The following is a 17,399-nucleotide window of genomic DNA, read 5'->3' as shown; positions in this document are numbered from 1 at the left end:
CTACCATCATCAGCACCCCGTCTACCTTCCTCACGGGTGCCGACCTCATTCTGCATCGCCCGCACTCGCGCCGTCGCCTCAGCTCCCGGTGTTTGCGCCGTCCCTTGGATCATGCTCACCATGCATCACATCAGTTCGTGCTGCTGCTTGGTCTAGGTTGGGCCGCCGCTGCAAGATAAACATGGGGAGAGAAAGTATAAAACAAACTCAAGGTCTCTCTCTCTCTCTCCCGAGATTTTGGCCGTACAACGTATATTCAGTATTTGGCACTGTGTTATTAAAATGTCATATGAATCCTATGGACCCGCCATATTCTGAACCAATGAAAACAAGGTACCAACCGAGAACATATGCCGTCTGGAGCAACCTCGCATTTTCTAGTGGTGTTTCACTCCGTACGGAGTTTTTGTCGTTTCTCATTTTTCATGCGCTACGTTGACTTCATGCAATCATTTATATCACCGGGTATGCCGTGGCACATACCGTTTACTTAAGAAAGATTGGATTGATCATTTACCAATACAATTTATCTGATTCACCCGAAAAACCAACTTGGGAATTAAGACAATATATCTCTTCATTTTAGCTTATGTCCTGGCAATACTCCCGGCAGTCAATTAGTCAGAACTAAAACATAATGGGTTCCAACTGTTCGTTGCATCTTGCTTGGCCTGAAGGTATGGACACGTCCATTATCTTTGATTTGGGAAGAAATTTTCTACCAAACATTTGTTTCGTAAGCTTATGAACTTTACTGTTGACTTGGCAATTTTCTACGGATGGTTTTTTACAGGGAAGCACTTACGCAATGACGTGGAGGTCAGGTGGAGCAAATATGGCCTAAAATTCACGGGAGGTGAAATTATTTGTGCCAACCAAAAGGGCGTAAGTCTTAGGCTCTTAGCACTATTGATCTCATGCCTCCTAAACACTAGCTAAAAAAAAACGAAGGGGCAAGCCTTACCAAAAGACCCAGAAACGTAAAACAAAAAAGGTAGGTGTAATTTAATTAGGCCCACTCATCCCGCATTGATGATGGTAGATTGGAGGAAGGTCTGACCGTCTCTCTCTATATATCTGCTGGCATTAACGAACAGGAGCCCTCCGTTCTTCCTCAAAAAAAAAAAAAAACAGGAGCCATCCGTTGCAGCGCGCGGGTGATCTCACTGCCGCTCCCAATTTTTGGTTTGATGCGAAAAACCAGCAGCCGTGCCCGAGGTTTCGGTGCCCCTAGCGCAAACGGACACCAGATGTTGAATTGTAACGCTACAAATTAGAAATTATGGAGTAGAAGATTGGCGGCGGCACGGGGCGCGCAAGCGTGCGCCTTCCCTCTCGGGGACCGCAGTCCCAGCGCGATTCCCCAGAGCACCCGGCCCTATAAATTGCGCTCCCCGCACGTCCTGCAGACCATCCAACTGTGCTCTCCGCTTTCTCTCCAGTAGACTGTTCTTCCTGCAACGAGGCAGCCATTAGAGGAAGGTTGGAAAAGGTGTGCTGTTCTTTGGGTTTCTCCGGGATCTTGGGTGTTGTTTCCTTTTATGTGTTTGATTGATTATGGGTGTTGTTTCATTGTATATTATGTTTGTTAGACTGGAAGGCATGGCCAGCGGTGACCGAAGGCATGGAAAGGAACCGGCAGCGGTGGAGGAGGACAACTTCCCGGAGGGGCTGCGCGTGCTCGCCGTCGACGACGACCGCGTCTGCCTCAGGGTCCTGGAGGCCGTTCTGCGCGAGTGCAAATACAAGCGTGAGCGCTCTCGATCTGCCTCCTCCTCTCCTTTTGCCTTAACCCATTAGAACCAGATCGAAGATAGGAGTAATCCTTGCCATGCTTGTTTCCTTGGGTTTGATGCAGCAACGGGGGTGAGGGACGGAAGGACGGCGCTGAAGCTGCTGAGGGAGAAAGGGGAGGATCACTTCGACCTGGTGATCACCGACGTGCACATGCCGGACATGGACGGCTTCCGGCTCCTCGAGCTCATCGGTCTCGAGATGGATCTGCCGATCATCAGTATAATTAATCTCTCTCTTGCACTTGTCTAGCTTTGCCAGCGAGTGTTTTACTTTTTATTTCCTGTCTCGGTTGATATTGCTAGCTCACGGTAATTAAGAACGTTTATAGTCCTCGCGCATGGGTTTGGCAATATTTCCATATATGGTACTAGTACATGCATTGAGTGGTATAGAAGCACGTGTGTATATGTGTTGTTGCACACACACACACCCTAGTTTTGGTAGGGAAAATCAAACGATTTTTTTCCCGAAATGGGGACATAACCCCAACCTCAACATTTTATTAACTTATTATCAAACGAAAGCATCGTGTTTATCGACGGAGCAGTGCGGTCCCATCTAATGCATCATCTTTATCGGCATATAGCAATACAGTCCCATCTAACCATTCGTCTTGTAGCTCGGATGGCTAACGGGGAACCAAGCGAGAGGTCGATTGGCACATGGGTTAGATGGTGGCGGGACCGGCTATAGTGGTGGTGAGGGTGGGGTGGTAGAAGACATGACGGTCGACGAGCGAGGAGTTGGCGATAATGGTTAGTGTTAGGAGTACAGGAGGTGGCAGCTGATATGAGGAGCCTCCCGAACAAGATTAGGATCCCAGTCTTTTGAAAAGAATCCAATTTTAGCCCGAACCAATTTGGTCCCATCTAACCGTGCACTAGTCAGATCCGACGGCTAGTAGAGCGGAGGTGAAGCGACACATGAGTTACGTGGGGGAGGGGTACCGGTTCATGTGGTTGTGTGGTACAAGATATGTAATTCTAGATAATTTGCTTGTCTTAATCTTATACCTAATCCATGAACTATGCAATTTTATATCATACGTACAAAAATGGAAATAAATAGATACATGTGGTATCAGTTGGACTAATGATGGATCTTCCAATAATTAATTGTTAAAGTCTCCGCTTCAACTAAGTTTACATTCATGCTTAAAAAGAGACAGTTTTTATACCTCACGTGACACAAGTTGATGGTCTTTAAACCTATTTACTCTGAGAATAACATATAAAGTAGGAGTACCACTTTTATGTAGATGTATTGACTGGATCTACCATGTGGATATGACATATAAATTTGCAGTTCCATCAATTTTAAAGAAAATTTAACTAAAACACATATTTATTCGTCTAAGTTTTAATAATCAAACTGTATGCCATGCAGTTAATCATACAAAACCTGAGTTTTAGATGACCGCTTTACATGAATAAGAAAATTGCTTGGGATGATAGCTACTACCTAATAGGCTAGGGGGGAAAAGGTGGTCAATACCAGTATTTGATCGTTCATCAATAATTAGAAGTTATGAACATGGTGTGATGGTTTCTATATATGCATTGTGTTATGGTTACTTCTTTGCCCCTTATTTCTGATTCTTTCTGTTGGGTATGTAAACTTTACCCCATTTATTTTTCTTTGAAGCATGCATAAAACTGACCGTTGTTGTGATGCAGTTTTTCCCATCATGTGTAACATATTTGCTTCCCCAATTCCGTGGTCATTACAAATATTAAACTCAAATATCTGATCTGGAACCATTAGGATAATTTAATTTCAAGTTTTATAGTTTTAAAATTTCCAAAGTCCAAAGCTAAATTTCGGGCCATATGTCATGCAGTGCTATCTGTGAATGGAGAAAAGGCAACAATGTACAAGGGGATAAAGCATGGGGCATGTGACTATATTGTGAAACCCGCGGATATCAAGGAGATCGGAAACATATGGCAGCATGTTGTAAGGAAAAACCACGTCGCTGTGATCCACAACAGCAGTGACAGTGATGATGCTGATCAGAGGGTGGCACGACCAGTGATTGGTAAGGGTGGCGCAAAGAGAAAGAAGTGCTCAAAGAAGAAGAGAAATGATGGAGAAGGCTCTGATGATGACAACAGAGGAAGAAGGCGGAACACCTGGAAGAAACCAAGGGTGTCATGGACCGGTGAGCTGCACAACAGGTTCCTGGAAGTTGTCTACCGACTCGGCATCGACAGTAAGATCTCACAATTTTTTTCATTGCTTATTCACCAAAAAAATTTGTTTACGGTTCTTGGGTTTTTTTTAATTAAATGTTATGATTACCTAAATGCAGGGGCGGTTCCAAAGACGATACTACAAATGATGAATGTCCATAACCTTAGTAGGGAGAACGTTGCAAGCCACCTACAGGTTTAACTTCTGTATATCCTTATGCTTCACTAATATGCTTCTGTTCATATTATTTCTAGGCTAAAAAAACGTTTATTAGTCCAATCTTTAGTGATGCATTCATGCATCTTTTAGATGTGTGTAAGAAAAAAATGCTTCCTTTGTGAAAATGTGAGATATATCTGATATGTTGCATGCCCCAGCCCCCAACATTGTCTAGGGCTTTTGAAACAATGTAACACCATCATATCTTTTTTGCTTCGCACATGCCTTCCATTTCTTTCCTATGAGCATGAATCTCATATATGTTCTTTCATATATATTGTCATTTCAGAAATATCGCTTGTTTCGAAGAGGGTCACCGATGACCCCATGAAGCCTAATCATATGGGTGATTCGTTTGAAAGCGAGCGAAATGCCTCGTACATGGGCATGTGTCACCATGGAGTCCTGCCGTCATCAGCCCTTTGTCCCTGTGGTTCTCACAATCTCAACGCAGCTCCTCCATCAATATTAGGACCTCACGGTCTGTCTATTCAGCCCGAGGAACCGGGCCATGGGCACAGTCGGCAATGGTGGCCTCATGCACTGACACGAGGAAGCCGCCACGCTTCGGGTCCTCCTGTCGGCCTGTTCGCAGACACATCAGATCAGCCAATGCAGGATGCATTTCCTCGTATCCATTTCCGTTCTGGCAAAGCCTACGACAGCGTCCTGCGTCAGAAACTGATGGAGGTGAACACAAGCGTGGTGCCTTCCTCCCATCCTGGCACCTACTCCGCCGCAGCAGAAATGCCAAATGGTGGGCAGTTAGAACCTGCAAACCAGTTCCCGGTGCAACCTCAAGAACAGATCGGCCATTTCTCCGGTCCGATGGGCATGGCACCTTCTGCGATGGGCACGCATGGCGACACCCAGCTCCCGTACCTTGCTGGGAACTGTAGCAATCCATGGCAGAATAATGTGGCGCCATCAAGTTTTGCTGGTTCTATGGTTGGAGCACCTCTCCTCCCATCATCACAGGTGAACGTCAACCTCCCCCAGATCAACCAGACAATATTTGCACCCTCATCTAGCGAGATGGCCGTGTTTCAGAATGAGCAGCAGAATCAGATGGCAGGGACCAACATCAACAACACCACATCAGTGGGTATCTACAGTGAGCAGATGACGCCATTATTCAACATGGCAAGCAACGCAGCGCCAGTGGAGATGACCAATGCCAACTTCTCACCAATGAATCAGATGATGGTCAATGGGGGAAGCACCAGCTCTCCATGGCTTAACCTTCAGGTGGGCAACCCTGTCGCGCCGCCGGCTCAGATGGCTAATGGTGGTGGAAGCAGCAGCTCCGCATTGCCTGGCCATCTGGACAGCTCTGTTGTGCCGCCGGCTCAGATGGTTAATGGTGGTGGAAGCAGCAGCTCTGCATTGCCTGGCCATCTGGGCAGCTCTGTCGCGCCGCAGACTCAGATGCTTAATGGAGGGGAGGGTGCATCTGGCATTCTACCTGTGCAAGATGATCCAGCTGGGTGGCAAGCTTCTGATCATCAGCCAACTTACAGCACTTCTAACTTCCTGGAGGATATTTTTGCCAGCATGGCTAGTCAGGTAACAACTTTTCTCATTCACTCTGCCTACTTTTCAGGCTCTGCATATGAATTTGCTAAGCATGTCAGGTGTATCTGAATCTGAACTTCTTTTCTTGCTGCAGGATTTCAATCCAGATGCTGTTTGGTGAAGAATATTAGTCCCTTTGTTCGCCCCACCTGCGCCAGAGATGTCTCCGCATTTTGTGCAGGCCAGATGCTGATCATCAGCCCATGGTTCTTGCACATTGTATCTGCGGAGTTGTGCGAAAAACGCCGAATTGTAGTAGGTAGTTAGAAGCAGGGTGTGGGCTTCTACTTTACTTCAGATTTGTTTTAAATTAGTCCTTGTGTTTGAAGGATCATAAAATAACTTTATGTTGCCAAAATTGAAGAGGACGTGTGGAATAATTGGCTATACGCATCGTAGATGCAGAGCCCCGGTTGTACTAAGACTTCCATATTCTAGAATGGAAATAAGTTTATGTTATGTCATGTGGAACCATTTTCATGTACTTGTTATCAGTGCAATGCTGTATTGCTGCCTCTATTCCTGAGACCCCCCTGCAAATAAAAACATGGCCAGCATTGCACCCGCACATCATATATAGGCACATCAGTCTCAAAAGTGACTGTTCAAGTTTTATAATTTCTGATGTTGGGTGACCGAAGCTACTGAATTTGCAGCTGCACTAATGTTAATTTTCTTTGTCTATCACCCTGTAAATCACAGGAAATTTTTGTATTTTGTATGGAGCCAAATATTTCTTTCCATGGGACTGTTTAAAACAAATACTGCCTTCTTACTGCGACATCTCCTGCAGTGTCCTGGTTATACTGATCTATCCACCCCTGTATAATCTCAACTTCTTGCCTCCTTTGTTCTACCACCCAGTCTGGATCCTCCTTGGTTGCAGACCTGAAGTCCAGATGATGAGCCACTGGACACCACCATCACAAGAAGTAAACCATGAGTAAGCCAGTTCTAGAATATTTTTGCTCTCCATATTGTGGAACTGTTTACCTTCCTCTGTGACGAGAGCAATGATGCTGGATGATATGTTCTTGAGAACCCTGATAGTAATTTGAAAGAAATGATTATAAATGTTTACTGTAGTTAACGTCTTATCTGAATGACTGAAACTACTTTCATCAACATGAATAATTGAGATGGTAATTCTTCTAATCTTACCCGCCTCGACTCCACGGGCCACGCATCCCGTTGGAGAAGATGATGTTGCTCCCAAACCTCTTGAGAACTTGATAAATTTTCTGCCAACGGTAGCACAGTACCAGGTGAGCACTTGCAGACTGCAGCCCAACAATTGTTGGTACTGACGGTTCATATCTCATCATCAGTATAATAAATCCCAAAGAATACTTACGTGCCACCATACTGTGGCACCAAAGCTTTGCCCCGCTATTTATAAGCGGGCGAAAGCTGCTTCGGTGCCACCATACTCGGTAGTGATCCAGTGATCCCTCGGCCGAACTCCGTAGCTCTCGACACATTCCTCGGACCCCTCCTCGTAACTGAAGCCGGATGGTGGGAACATGCTCTCGCTTGACACGTTCATCGGCATGATCATCTCGGTGCAGGCCTACACACAATTCGTTTCAGGAAACACATATATGATATTGTCAGAGTTTCAGTGAATATCAGTACTGCCTGTCAGGTTTCTCTACCTGCCAGACCCAGCCGCTGAGGCCATGGGGGTCATCCTCACCCTCCACCTTGAAGCACTTCTGGTCACCCGTGTAATTGTAGTACAGGCTCGCTGCTGCGAAGGCCTTGTCAACGACGTCTGCTCCCGCGGGGAAAGCGTCGATGATCTTGCACATCTGCAGAGAAATTCATAAGAGGTTAATAATTTTGTGTAATACAGACAAAAGTATTATGGGGTTGTAAAACAGGTCAAAGTGACGAACCTCCTTGACAGGGTTGGCAGGCAGATTCTCCAGGAAATCGGTATATGGAAGATAACTAGAGCTAATCGTCATAGTCTGACCGACCGCACCAACGAAGGGGCTATTTGCATCTAGGTAAGAGAATCGATCATCCATCTTATTGTTCTAGATTGAAGCCTTCTTGGTGATGTTTTCCTTGTATCAAGAATGGACTAGAGACCGTACAATGCTTCGTCTCCAGCGGAGTTGCCAAAAAATGTGTTAGACCCTAAAGTTTTCGGCTAGAGGTAGACCTGCGAATTTCCGGCCAAGACCAAAAACCTCTTGCCTCGATGCTAGGATGGAAATACTCTGGCTTACACAGTTACACTGACACCTCGTGCACTGTCGATGCCAGGAGCGATACGCCGTAGATGGTCAGAGCAAGATGTGTGCACATAGGTGATGCCTTGATGGCGGTGGCTAACATGGCTCCAAGAGAAGAGCGGTACACGAAATACTCCAAGAGTAGGCCCATGAGCATAGTCACCCCTGGCACGTCTCAGTTTTGGCAAGTCAGATTGCCACTCGTCGTCGCAGCGCGTCACACTGCCTGTCGTCCACACTCCTGCGTCATCTGTCACCAGCTAGCGCACATCATACATCGGCATGCGGCTGGATCACGCACGCCATGCAATTAATCAGCAAGAAACCCATCTAAACCCCACCCTCGTCGTCGTCTACTTCCCCACCGATGATCGATGCCATCTCCTCCTCCGTCCTCCCGGCTTCTCGTTTAGGTCGCCGGCCGGCGACCACGAAGATGGAGGCCACCGTGGCGGCGCCGGCGGCGCAGCTGTTAACAGGTAAATCACGTTTCTTCGATCAGAACTACCTCTCTTGATTGATTGTTGCGTTCGATTAGATTAGATTTGAATTGAATCGGGGGTTTTTCATTTGCCGTCGTTTCGTACGTCTGGTGTGATGCAGATAGGAGAGCGCCCAGATGTAGGGCTCAGTTGGGAGCGACGAGATTATCCTGCCCAGGTATATTTTACGCTTTTGATCTGTTTCTTTGTGATTTCCATGTTGTTGTTTTATTTTCACTGGGTACAAATCAGCATTTCAAGACAGGAAATGGAGAACTGAAAAATAACCTTCTTTTTTCTATCAATGCATCGAAATGCAAGGGTTTTGCGTTTTCGTGAAAAAAAATAAGGGGGAATTTTTTTTTTTTGAGATCTCAGCACTTTATTGATCAAACATCAAAATTACAAAGCTCAGCTCGGATACAATCCGGAGCAGCGTCACGAAAGAAAACTAAATCAAAAAGTTCAACTCTACGAGCTAAAATGTGTGCTGAGGTATTAAGCAAACGACTAATATGACTGAAAGTCACAGACGAGAACTCAGTGGCCAGGGTTTTAATGTCCTCCACGACGACGCCAACCCTTGACCGGTCTCGAGTAGAGGAGGTAATCCGCTGGATCACAGAAAGACAATCAGAGGCGATGATGACGCTATTCAAACCTTCCTCTTGGGCAAGGGTAACTGCACACCGAATGGCTAGTGCTTCTGCTAACTCTGGCACCGTGACCTCATCAATTCGCTGATTGCAAGCAATCAGACAATTGGGACTCTGAACGGAACCAGATGGTGTAATCCTCGTTCCAGGATGGAATGATTCAGGGATTGCACAACTGAGAAAAGAAAAAATGTGTCTTTTCTTTTTTGAGAGTGGCATATGTTTCAAAATGGTTGCTATAAATTCAACTACATAGTATATAGAACCACAATTTTTTTATGTAGAAGAGCTGGAATATGCCTTGTTTTCGATTGGAGTTCGTTACAATAAAATAACAGTGTATGAGGAGGTACACTGCTTGAAATGTGTGTAATTTCTTACTCAAATAGTACATGTTATGAAGTCTACCTTTTCTCCAAATCAATCATATATATGACTGAATGTGAAAATCTGTTGCGCCTTTGATTTTGCAAATTACAGGCCGATTTGCAGTGGAAGCTTTTGCAGCCCAATCTCAAAGGCAAGTAAATCGTCTTCGATATCCGGTTTATCTGCATCTTTCTGATTTATGTTGGTTTGTTTGCAAACAGCAGTGCTACTACTGACAGGCATAGATTCAGTGCCACTTCTCAAGCTACTAGCCCTAGAAGAATCAGAAGGAGGCAGTGTGCAGATGATCATCCAGACTTCCAAGTTGGATGCAGCGAGGTTGCTCGTGATCAGCACCATCTCGACGCGAATAGGTTTGAGGAAATCCGTGGAGAAGTTTCAAAGAAATTGCTCGCTTTCCAACAGTTTTGCAGGCCACACACAATCTATGGCACTGTGAGCTCTGGCATCACTGATTGAAATTTACATGTGTAGTTTGGGATGCATACCGACTGATGCGTTGTTTTTTGTGGATCATGCATTTTCAGATAATAGGTATAACTTCAGTGTCTCTTCTGCCAATGAAGGGCCTAGATGATTTTACCATGACGGTACTACGAGGATATCTTGAGGTATTGTAAATTCTTAATATCTTATGAGTACTATGTATGCTCTAGCAATATACATAATGGTTTGTCAAATTACAATCTAATTACACCTTTAGTTTTAGAAAAGTACGGAAATTTTTCTTTCGTTTGCAGGCTTTGGCAGCGGCTTTATGTATGAACATATATGTGGTAGGACTGAATCAGATATTTGACATCCAGATTGATAAGGTAGTATTTTTTTCTCTCTTGCAGTTTGACAACACTGTTATTCATGTGTTAACATGGAATTACACTGACTAAATTATACTTTGTTCTGGAGGTCAACAAGCCAGGCCTTCCATTGGCGGCTGGGGAATTTTCCATAACAACCGCTGTATTCTTAGTACTCATATTCTTGATCATGGTATATTATGTTCAGCACAACAAGAAAAATAGCAGGTCATTCTAGTGTGAGAAAAGCACAGGCTTTGGGTCTAGATACATTATATATTGTAAATTTTATTTTCAGAGCTTTAGCATCGGAATACATTCTGGATCGGCGCCATTGATGTGCGCATTAATTGTCAGCTTCATCCTTGGAAGTGCATACTCAATTGAGGTAAGTAGCACTTAAATTCCAAAGTTCCGTGATTTCATCAAGCATCAAGTTATGAGCATTTTTTTTCATATTAAATATTTTCCAGGCTCCGTTTCTCCGGTGGAAACGGCACGCGTTCCTTGCTGCATCATGTATCCTGTTTGTGAGGGCTATACTGGTCCAGTTAGCATTCTTTGCACACATGCAGGTACTCAGCGCAGTCCACATCTTCATGGCACTGCCAATCCTTACTGATTTGGCTTTCTTGGGTTAACGTTTGATGGTTCATTTACAGCATCATGTTCTGATGAGGCCCTTGGCACCAACAAAATCACTTGTCTTTGCAACATTTTTCATGTGTTGCTTCTCTGCAGTCATAGCTCTATTCAAGGTAGTTAAAATCCAATTAATTTATGTTTTGTTATCCTCAAAATTATTGTTACTAATATTCTGAGCTTTCAGGATATTCCTGATATTGATGGAGACCGGGATTTTGGCATCCAATCCTTGAGTGTGAAATTGGGCCCTCACAGAGTAAGAACATACATCTTCAACCATAAAATAAAAACACTGCTTCTACCTTTCACTGACTTGGTTTTCAAGAAAAACAAATATCAGTGTAAATTAGTGCAAATTTGATCTCGTTTTTTCTGCTCTAGGTATATCAACTATGTATAAGCATACTGTTGACAGCCTATGGGGCTGCCACTCTGGTAGGGGCTTCATCCACAAATCTCTTTCAGAAGATCATCACTGTGAGCCATCCATTCTCAAAGTTTTCCAAAATAAGAGAGAAATACAAAAAAGTTATAAGTAAATATTATCATTTTGTTGCACATGTGCAATGCATTGATCATCTAGGTATCCGGCCATGGCCTGCTTGCTTTCACGCTTTGGCAGAGGGCACGGCACTTTGAAGTTGAGAACCAAGCGCGCGTCACATCATTTTACATGTTCATTTGGAAGGTAATTAATGAAGTTGCTGGCTTATATTGTGCCTTCTGTCAGCCATGACTTTTGCTATGTATCTCTAATGATTATTTACACTTTTTTTTGAACGCAGCTATTCTATGCAGAGTATTTTCTTATACCATTTGTACAATGAGAATGTACAAGGGCCGGCATTTCTGAACTATGTACGCATGTAGAGCAAATTAGGTGGGGGCTAATGCTTGGTCTGTATTTTTATTTCATCATCAGAAATTCGATATTCGGGAGGAAGAGGCAAATGTTGAACGTGTAATTCAGACACAGTCCCTTCACTAATCTGACATAGATGTTCACTTTGTGCACTATCAGAGAGACACTGTCATTTCTTGAATTCAGCGGGATACAATGTTTTCCGTTTAATATGCAAATTAAGTTAGTATACTGAGTTTCGGAAACTGATGACTGGGGTTGTAGAAATTATTTTTATTCCCTTATGTTCGATTTGGGCGTAAAATCCTCAGTTGAAAAATTATTTAAAAAGGGAAAACAAACATAAAAAATCGGAAATCAATTAATAGTAATGCATTCAGAGAGGCATTCTCGAATTATGTATATTGTGTCCTGCGTTTCAATTAACATAATGGCTACCTTCCAAAGCTATGTTGCTCAATGAGTTGCAACACATTACAAAAAAAAAAAAACCCGACAGAATCATTCACTGACTACAAACTTCAATAATACTGGTATAATGAAAACCACTCAACTTATGGAGCCAGGGATAAGGTACATCTTCTTGGAAGCGCCAAGGGAATTTATACTAGTACAGACATACCCTAAGGGCACCCTTTTATGGTAAAGGCACGAAGAAAGCCCATGGTGGAAAATAGTTGCGCCTGGCAAATTAGGCATTCCTGATTGGCGTCTCACTACCCGAGCAACATCGAAAATGTTCAAAAATAATACATGTTTCCATATTTATGGAACGGCTATTCAGGTTTGACCTCGTGCGATTTTAACTAAAATGGCCATGAAGATACATGGAAACCAGTGGGCAATGTAAATTATTCCCTTAATTCACTGTAAACATGTTAACCATCTTCATGCTCCAAAATTACTGTATATTCCTCCTCTCTCTTCCACAATTCTCAGCAAGAACACCAAAGCTAAGCCTACTCCTTTCCATTCCAATGGCGCACCTGCCAGCCGATAGGGTCTACCACTTCGAGGAACAAGGCATGTTCTTTAGCTGAAAACAACCGTATACATTCCCTTCGTGTCGAGGAGTGACTCCTCAGCAGCTCACAATTTAAGTGTGTTGGCATGTATTGTGAATTCACTAAAGCACTATGGCATGTCAAGCATAGATATCTTTTATTCAGGAAGACGCAACAGCCCGCTGTCCTTCAACTTTTGTGGCGTACGAGTATCTCGTATTCCAAATATGATGGGCTGATAGAGTTCCAACACTCCTCAAGCAACTCTTGAGGATATCGGATATCATCCTTTAACCTAAATTGTGGTATGTTGTTTTTATGTCAAATCAATGTATGTTGCTCTAAAATCTCTGGAATTTAAAGTGCACTACAAGAAATTTTGTATGCCTAGATTTTATTTTGGAGTAAATGTATTATTGTGGTTGAAATATCATTTTAACTAAATATAACTTGGTGTGGAAAGAGCGGACTGGAGATGAAGTATGCAGATTTTTTCACGACAACGAGCATAGTGCTCATTAATTCTTAAATTATGTTGCATCAAGATATGTCTGGGGTGTGGTGGCATGTGCACTTGATATTCGTAGGATGGCTGCAACAATGGAGGGGCTTAATGATAGGGTTTTGAATTTTAGGGTTTCCAGGAATTATCATTTGGTAACCACATGTGTCACTATTGTTTTGTGGACTTTGTTGAAATTTTGAATGGGGAATGGTTTACAAATGTTTTATCCCGATGTTCTAGTTAGTGTTGTTTCATTGATCTCGCACACTCTTAATTCTTGATCTAGCTTTCAACAGATAAAACATCAAGACACGCAGCTCTTTGGAGCCAAGTTAGCGGTGGCGGATGAGACATTCCATCACATCAAAGGGTGGTGCTCGGTGACTAAGAGATTGGGAAATTGACAATCATCATGTTGGATAAAAGCTATGTATAAATGTTTTTTTCCTCCATGGATGTTCTATTTTGTTGCATTTCTTGTTGTTATGATGTTTACTTGTCTCTACTTGTTCTAGGTGACAAGGTATTAACTTGTCAATGCCTACAAGTTGTAGACTAGGGTTTCACGGAAAGTAGAGGGCAAGTAGATCTCGAAGGTTTCAGCCGAAAAGGTGCTCGACTATGAAAAACTAGGGTGTATATTGACAATGATTCAATCCTTTCTTTCTCCCTCGTCTCCTCTTTATATAGGAGGTGGAGCCGAGGTTTTCGTATCGTACAAGTTTACAATGTTCGGAAGGTTTACACGAGTTCTTCTCGTATTACAACAAGACTTCCTAATATGTCTATTTTCTATATCAATGTTTGTTGGGCTTCCGAGCTTCATAAACTTCGGGTCGTGGGCTTTCAGTTATCCCCGAATACCTTATTTGGTAGGCCCATCTGGGATGCCTATGTCAGTAGCCCCCGAGATTTTGCTTGAATCGTAGATTCGAGTAAAATCTCCATTGTAAAAACAATCAACAATTCTTATGAATCTTTGTAATATTTTTGCTCGAAGTACTTACATTTTGTACAGGGATAACGGTACATGGGGTTGGTTCATCTGATGGATCAGGTACCAGTTAACTGCTCTTGTAGCAATCCCGCAAAAACCTACTTCAAGGTTAAGTCCCTGGACTTGACCTTGGGATACTGGCTTAATTCTACATGTGCCGCTTAAGGTCTTACCATATGCCGAATTCCAGTTGAATTTTATCGAGTACCTAACGCGCCCGTTAGGATTTTCTTCTCGTCTATTGACACGGATAAAGTAGTAGAGCGCATTCGGGTGCGATACCACGCCGCACAGGACGGATCCGGGGACTTAACTTCGTAAAATATTACGGCATTCGGAGATTTTACCGCGGCGGACGCGCTCTCGAGAATATATTGTCGAGTGGCTTTTCGGCTGTTGGAATGACATATTTATTCGAGTCATAATGATGACATAGTATCTTGTCCTCCCGATGGGAGTATATTTCGAGTTATATATAACTCAAAAATGTAATGATCTCATATTTCGTCAGGTGCGCGATCAACGCTCCCGATGGGAGTAGCCCGAGGCTATCGCCAAGTGTTCGCGATTGGTTGTAGGCTCAACCTTTGCTATTTTTCACCAGCCACTGTATTTTCCTTTTTAACTTGTCATCTTATCGGAAGTATAAACAATACTTCGATAAGAGTAGCCCGAGCATATGAGAAAATTCTTGTATTTGATTATAGGCTCCCGTAGTTTCTCCGTTGGAACACCCGAGATTTCATTTTCGCTATATTTGATAGAAACACTCGAAGTTCTCTTTGAGATGATATCACTAGTCGACGATAGCTATGATTGCTTCCTTGGGAAACCACGGCTCTGTCACTTCTTCCGAAACGTTGGTCCAAAGTTACTGCACCATCGACACGTTGCGCAAGTGGGGGACACACGTCCTCCGTAATTTACGGCACGCGCGCGATAACTCCCATCCGGTAAATTCGGGCTAAAAAGACCGTTCTACCCCTATGGACACGCGTAAGGCTGAAAATGCCTCTCCTCTATCCAACGGCGCGACGGATCATCTCCTCGCTAGAAATTTACCTCATCGTCCTCAGTTACCCCCTTCGCCGTGCCGCACATCTTCTCTCTCTCTCTCTCTCTCTCTCTCTCTCTCTCTCTCTCCTTTTCCGCCATTGCCAATTCTTTGAGCTCCTTGCGCAGTTGTTGCTATAGTTTCTTCTTCCTCTCGCTACCCACTGCATGACTCACACTAAGCGTTGCACCTTTCGCACCCACGACACCGATGCATCCATGGACCAAGCCAAGATCTCTGGATGGGAACGCTCAAAGACAACTCCCCATGACACGAAGATGCTTGAAGGAACTCGGCCTCTTCAACAAGGAATCTGTGATCTTTCCCGGTGACGAGAGCACTCCGCGCCTTCCCATCAACTTACGGGTAACCTTTGTTGACTTTCCCTTCCGCGACCTTTCTGTCCCTCTCCATGAATTTCTCCGTGGTTTGCTCTTCATCTACGGGATTCAGCTTCACCAGCTGACCCCCAACTCCATTTTGCATATTTCCATTTTCATCACTCTTTGTGAGTGTTCTCTTGGCATCCATCCTCACTGGGGCCTTTGGAAACATATCTTCTTCCTCTGACGCAACAACTCAAAAAACGTCGCCTACAACGTAGGTGGCATTTTCATATGCGTTCGCCAAATGTCAACTATTTTGATGTCAAATTCGCTGTCTCTGTCCAAGGTTGGCGCAAGAAATGGCTCTATATAGAGGATAAATCTTTTGTCGGCCAAGAGTATGGCATTGCTTCTTTTGACGCTGATGAAGAAATTCAGAGACGCCGATCTTGGGATGCCGAACCGACTGCCGAAGAAAAGGCGGCTACAGAAGCCCTGATCACTCGTATTCACGAGTTCCAAAACACTAACGGAGCTGATCTATTGGGTGTCCAGATTATTGCATACTTTTTCCGCATTCGTATTCAACCTCTTCAGGCCAGAAAAAATCCCATGTGGATGTATTCGGGTCCCAAAGATTCTGATAGAGCCTCTGCCGAGATTCCTTTTGAGGACTTGGAGAAACTCGTCCGCCGTTTTACTTCGTTGAGTAAAAACAACGAAGTTCCTTCCTATTGTCGCGTGGTTCCCTTTAGTGGTAGCCACGCTCTTCCCGAAGTAAGTAACTTTCCTCCAAGTTGCTTAACTATTTTTTCATTGCTTCTTTGTTTTCCATATGTACTCATATCTTGCTTTTGCCTTTTACGGGGTCACCAAATTCTATCTTCTCTTCCCCCCTTCCGAAGGTGGAGAGGTAGATGATCGGCAAGTTGTCACCGGCAATTCTCGGGAACCTCTTCACGAGAGTGAAACCAGCGGGATCACGAGAAGATCGCGGGTTCCTCCGAGAGCGGAACCGGATCGGGACAATGGTACGAGTCTGGTCACTCCATTTCTCCTCCTCTTGCCACTTCTCCCTAGGCGCAAGAGAAAAAGAAGTGATGTCGAGGATTCCGGCGCCTCCAAGCCTGCGATCCGGCTGCAGAAGAAGCGAAGAGGAGGGTGCTTTCGACCCTACGATGAAGGCGGCGCCGATTAGCTCGTGAGTTTCTTTATTTTTGTGTTTTGCGTATCTTTGTTTTCTTCGGGATACTCATATTTCCATATTGACAACTATGAAGACGAAGAAAAGAGGAACCCGTGGTTCATGGTACGGCTCCTACTAGCACGTCCAACACCATGGTTCTTTCGGAAGAACCCCGCCTTGCTGCTTGGATTCTTCGCCTCCCCTCAACAACTCATAGAAACGGCGACTCCGGCAGCCAGCCCCCGAGCACCTGTGCCGAAGAAATCAAGAATTGGGGCTAGAAACATCTGGTGAACTTGTCACGGGGAATTCGTCGACTCCCTTCTGGACGATGTAAGTCCCTTGTGTTTTCTTTATCTTCTTCTTTTGTTTTGCTTTTCTATTGTCCTCTTTAGGCCAATATTTTTTCCTTATTGAGTTTGTTTTCCACTGGCTATTTTTCACTGACTTTGTTTCTTGATAGCCTTT

At 44.0% G+C, this 17,399-nt stretch overlaps 4 protein-coding genes across 4 annotated transcripts; 3 read left to right on the top strand and 1 right to left on the bottom strand.

The window, feature by feature from the left end:
* Positions 1-792: 792 nt before the first annotated feature.
* On the top strand, positions 793-4,540 carry LOC124664790 (two-component response regulator ORR22-like). The gene is made up of 6 exons (XM_047202232.1): positions 793-885; positions 1,593-1,750; positions 1,859-2,040; positions 3,562-4,009; positions 4,109-4,185; positions 4,499-4,540. The coding sequence occupies exons 2-6, from the start codon at positions 1,603-1,605 to the stop codon at positions 4,538-4,540; spliced, it is 897 nt and encodes a 298-aa protein (XP_047058188.1). The 5' UTR covers positions 793-885; positions 1,593-1,602.
* A 231-nt stretch (positions 4,541-4,771) lies between these two features.
* LOC124701494 lies at positions 4,772-6,020 on the top strand. The gene is made up of 2 exons (XM_047233570.1): positions 4,772-5,775; positions 5,879-6,020. The coding sequence occupies exons 1-2, from the start codon at positions 4,822-4,824 to the stop codon at positions 5,903-5,905; spliced, it is 981 nt and encodes a 326-aa protein (XP_047089526.1). The 5' UTR covers positions 4,772-4,821; the 3' UTR covers positions 5,906-6,020.
* A 1,157-nt stretch (positions 6,021-7,177) lies between these two features.
* Positions 7,178-7,754, bottom strand: LOC124664780 (lysosomal Pro-X carboxypeptidase-like). Its single transcript, XM_047202221.1, has 3 exons — positions 7,683-7,754; positions 7,440-7,595; positions 7,178-7,354 (listed from the first exon to the last, which is right to left on the bottom strand). Exons 1-3 carry the CDS (start codon positions 7,752-7,754, stop codon positions 7,178-7,180), a joined length of 405 nt encoding a protein of 134 aa, XP_047058177.1.
* A 709-nt stretch (positions 7,755-8,463) lies between these two features.
* LOC124684573 (homogentisate geranylgeranyltransferase-like) lies at positions 8,464-11,824 on the top strand. Its single transcript, XM_047218853.1, has 14 exons — positions 8,464-8,506; positions 8,631-8,687; positions 9,646-9,685; positions 9,756-9,990; positions 10,083-10,166; positions 10,296-10,370; positions 10,462-10,545; positions 10,651-10,740; positions 10,826-10,927; positions 11,015-11,110; positions 11,182-11,253; positions 11,379-11,474; positions 11,581-11,685; positions 11,783-11,824. The coding sequence occupies exons 1-14, from the start codon at positions 8,464-8,466 to the stop codon at positions 11,822-11,824; spliced, it is 1,221 nt and encodes a 406-aa protein (XP_047074809.1).
* The last annotated feature ends 5,575 nt before the right edge of the window (positions 11,825-17,399 follow it).

This window comes from Lolium rigidum, chromosome 1, assembly GCF_022539505.1.
Source record: "Lolium rigidum isolate FL_2022 chromosome 1, APGP_CSIRO_Lrig_0.1, whole genome shotgun sequence".
Taxonomy (NCBI): Eukaryota; Viridiplantae; Streptophyta; class Magnoliopsida; order Poales; family Poaceae; genus Lolium; species Lolium rigidum.
Note: the sequence above shows the minus strand (reverse complement) of the source record. Positions and strands in the feature narration are given on the sequence as shown.